The sequence below is a fragment of the Mandrillus leucophaeus genome, unplaced genomic scaffold (assembly GCF_000951045.1).
Source record: "Mandrillus leucophaeus isolate KB7577 unplaced genomic scaffold, Mleu.le_1.0 Scaffold24, whole genome shotgun sequence".
In the NCBI taxonomy this organism is placed as follows: domain Eukaryota; kingdom Metazoa; phylum Chordata; class Mammalia; order Primates; family Cercopithecidae; genus Mandrillus; species Mandrillus leucophaeus.
In genome coordinates, this window is record NW_012102476.1 from 4,241,637 (window position 1) to 4,245,546 (window position 3,910).

Here is a 3,910-nt window from a genome sequence, read left to right on the forward strand (position 1 = left end):
GAGACAGAGTCTCACTGTCGCCCAGGCTGGAGTGCAATGGCGTGATCTCAGCTCACTGCAACCTCCGCCTCCCAGGTTCAAGCGATTCTCCTGCCTCAGACTCCTGAGTAGCCGGGACCACAGGCACGTGCCACAACACCCGGCTAAGTTTCGTATTTTTAGTAGAGATGGGGTTTCACCATGTTGGTCAGTCTGATCTCAAACTCCTGACTTCGTGATCCTCCCACCTTGGCCTCCCAAGGTGCTGGGATTACAGGTGTGGGCCACTGTGCCCGGCCGATAGGTACATGTTTAATTGTTTGTTACAGCTGTCATCTAATTAGTAGTCACCCACAGGCCATTCACTGTAAAAGCTTGACCTTGTTTAATCTTCGGGATAACCTGACACTACTTGTTTCAGTTATCTACTGTTGCCTAACAAACCATCCCCAAATTAAGTGGGTTAAACAACCCAGCACTAAGCTAGTGTCTGCTGCCTGGGGGGGATATGCTGGAAGGCAGGCTTGGTGGGGATGGCTGAGCCTCTTACTTCCAGTGGCCTTCTTCCATGTGACCACTCCATGGGTGCCTCCAATAGGGCAGCCAGACTTCTCTCATTGTGGCTCAGGGCTCCCAAAAGTGCAAAAGCAAAAGAAACCAAGGCTTCTGAGACCTATGATTGGCATGGTGTCACTTCCACCACATGCTGCTGATGAGAGTGGGACTCAGCGAGGCCAGGTCCACTGTGGGAGGGAACCAGGTGTGGTTCACTGGGGGCCATCTTTAGAGACAGCTACAGCACAGTCATCCTCATCATACATGGAGAGAGGCAGAGGCCTGGAGAGGTTAAGTCCCATCCCCAAAGTGTGTCTGACTCCAAAGCCCCTGCTTTGAACCACACTTCCTCTGGGGAAGAGAGCTCAGCCTTGGATAGAATTTAGAAACAAAGAATGTGACTTCCTTTATTATTGATCTCATTATGGTTTGTGTGGCTTTCAAAAATGGCCAAATTAGCTGGGCACGGTGGCTCACGCCTGTAATCCCAGCACTTTGGGAGGCTGAGGCTGGTGGATCACTTGAGGTCAGGAGTTTGAGATCAGCCTGACCAACATGGTAAAACCTCATCTCTACTAAAAATACAAAAATTAGCCGGTTATGGTGGTGGGCGCCCGTAATCCCAACTACTCAGGAGGCTGACGCAGGAGGATCGCTTGAACTTGGGAGGTGGAAGTTGCAATGAACCGAGATCACGCCACTGCACTCCAGAGCCTGGGCGTCAGAGTGAGACTCTGTCTCAAAAGAAAACCAAAAAATGGCCAAATCAGTTCCTTAACATGCCTGATAGAATGTGAGGGTGCCAGGACTCCGCAGCCTTTCCAGATGAGAGCACGGCAAATGATGTCTTTCCAGTAGAGTCACATCTCAGTAGAGTCACATCTCAGTAGAGTCATCTTCCTTTCCTCCCTGACAGGACACAGCTATTTCATCATAAGAACGGGGCCCGCAAAAGTGCCAAGAAGATCCTCATTGTCATCACAGATGGGCAGAAATACAAAGACCCCCTGGAATACAGAGATGTCATCCCCCAGGCAGAGAAGGCTGGCATCATTCGCTACGCTATCGGGGTGCGCCTCTTCTTCACCCCTGCCCCAGGCTCAGCCTGCACCTCCTGCAGGTGCAGTGCTGCTGGGCTCCTCCTCCTCAGCTGCCTCTCTGCTGCAGGTGGGACGCGCTTTCCAGAAACCCACCGCCAGGCAGGAGCTGAACACCATCGGCTCAGCGCCTCCACAGGACCACGTGTTCAAGGTGGACAACTTTGCAGCCCTTAGCAGCATCCAGAAGCAGCTGCAGGAGAAGATCTATGCAGTTGAGGGTAAACGGGAGCAAGAGGGCTCCTGGGAGCCAAGGGGTCCCCACCCAATTGTCCCGCGCAGTCTTTTTTTTTTTTCTTTTTTTTCTTTTGAGATGGAGTCTCACTTTGTCCCCAGGCTGGAGTGCAGTGGCACGATCTTGGCTCACTGCAACCTCTACCTTCTGGGTTCAAGTGATTCTCCTGCCTCAGCCTCCCGAGTAGCTGGGATTACAGGCATGTGCCACCATGCCCAGCTAATTTTTGTATATTTAGTAGAGGTGGGGTTTTGCCATGTTGGCCAGGCTGGTCTCGAACTCCTGACCTCAGGTCATTTGACAACCTTAGCATCTCAAAGTGCTGGGATTACAGGCATGAGCCACCACTCCTGGCCTGTCCCGCGCAGTCTTGATGGGCCATTCCTGTTCACAAATCACTCAAAATTGCTCTCCAGAACCCAAGCCTCAGATCATGTTCTCCTCCCTGTGTTCTGAGTCCTCATGTGTCTCACGGCTTCTAGGAACTTCACTGACTTGTTTCCCTACAGGAACCCAGTCCAGGGCAAGCAGCTCCTTCCAGCATGAGATGTCCCAAGAAGGCTTCAGCGCAGCCCTCACAATGGTGGGTAGAGTCTGCCCTCAATCCACAGCTCTTGGATATCAATTCTGTGCCCACCCTGGGCTGGAAGCCCGACATAAACAAGATCAGACCCCGTCCTCAATTTCACCCTCTCGCTGGGGAGAGGCCCCCACGCTGTATGTTAGGGGCCAGGAGCACAGCAGGGAAGAGGGTGGCCTGGGTTCCTGCTCTCAAGGATCACGTATTCTAGTGGAGGAGACAGTAAGCAAGAGCCTCTCAGACAGCACTGAGCATCAGGGTAGAGAGAGAGATGGCCAGAGGAGTCTCAGTAATGGAAAAGGCCAGCCCTGGACAAATCAGGGGAGACTGCTCTGGGCACGGGACAAAGCGAGTGCCAGGCGGACCTGGGTCCAGGTTCTCGGAGGGAGAGAGAGGGGCTTGCCAGAGCCCAGGGAGCCCAGGCAGCCTGGAAGGAGAGGGCTGGAGGCTGAGAAGGACCAGGTGGGATCAAAGATGTGGTTTCAAAGTGCATGTGTGTTCAAAGGATCCAGATTGGGCCGGGCACTGTGGCTCACGTCTGTAATCCCAGCACTTTGGGAGGCTGAGACGGGCGGATCACTTGAGGTCAGGAGTTTGAGAACAGCCTGGGCAACATAGTGAGACCCTGTCTCTACAAAAAATTAAAAAATTAGCCAGGCATGGTGGCACGTGCCTGTGGTCTCAACTACTCAGGAGGGATTGCATGAGTTCTGGAGTTCAAGACCGCAGCGAGCTATGATTGTGCCACTGCATCACAGCCTGTGTGACAGAGCAACAGCCTGTTTCAAAAAAAAAAAAAAAAGGTGAAGTTGAAGTTGACTCTTCCAGGGAGGGGAAATGAGCTGAGTCCCAGAAAACGAGAAGGGGAGGGAGGTGTCCCGGCCAAAGGCTTGATGTGCTTTGGAACAGAGGGAGGCTCCATGGCTTTGATGGGGAAGGGTCCTAGGTGCCACCGGAAGGGCCTTGGCGATGGTTTTCCAGCAGGGGTGGCTGCACATTTGGGTTTGGGGAAGCCTGGCACTGGGGCAGTAGACAGAGGGGCAGCGGTGAGCACAGCAGGGGCAGACAGGGCGGTGAGTGAGAGGAGAGTGAGTTGGCGGGGCAGTGGCTGTGGGGACAGAGGCTGCTGGTGAGGGCTGGGAAGACAGAGAAGAAAGGCCTGGATGGCAAGTGATGCGGGCAGCAGGCGTGTCTCTGGGACATACTGCCTTCCTGCTCCAGTCTCTGCTCAGCCCTGGAATTCTTTCCTCCCAGGATGGCCTCGTCCTGGGGGCTGTGGGGAGCTTTAGCTGGTCTGGAGGTGCCTTCCTGTATTCCCCAAATATGAGCCCCATCTTCATCAACATGTCTCAGGAGAATGTGGACATGAGGGACTCTTACCTCGGTGAGAAACGGCCAGGGGTTGGGGACAGGTTGGAGATGCGCTGCCCAGGGTGGGGTCCAGGGTTCTGAGGAGGGGAGAAG

General features: G+C 54.0%; 1 protein-coding gene across 1 annotated transcript in view; it reads left to right on the forward strand.

Annotated features, from left to right (window-relative positions):
* ITGAD (integrin, alpha D) overlaps positions 1-3,910 on the forward strand; it is a 32,116-nt gene that overhangs the window by 12,474 nt on the left and 15,732 nt on the right. Inside the window, exons 8-11 of the mRNA XM_011982557.1 lie at positions 1,451-1,604; positions 1,702-1,852; positions 2,376-2,449; positions 3,701-3,847. Coding sequence (XP_011837947.1) covers positions 1,451-1,604; positions 1,702-1,852; positions 2,376-2,449; positions 3,701-3,847 — 526 coding nt within the window. The remainder of the gene's footprint in view (positions 1-1,450; positions 1,605-1,701; positions 1,853-2,375; positions 2,450-3,700; positions 3,848-3,910) is intronic.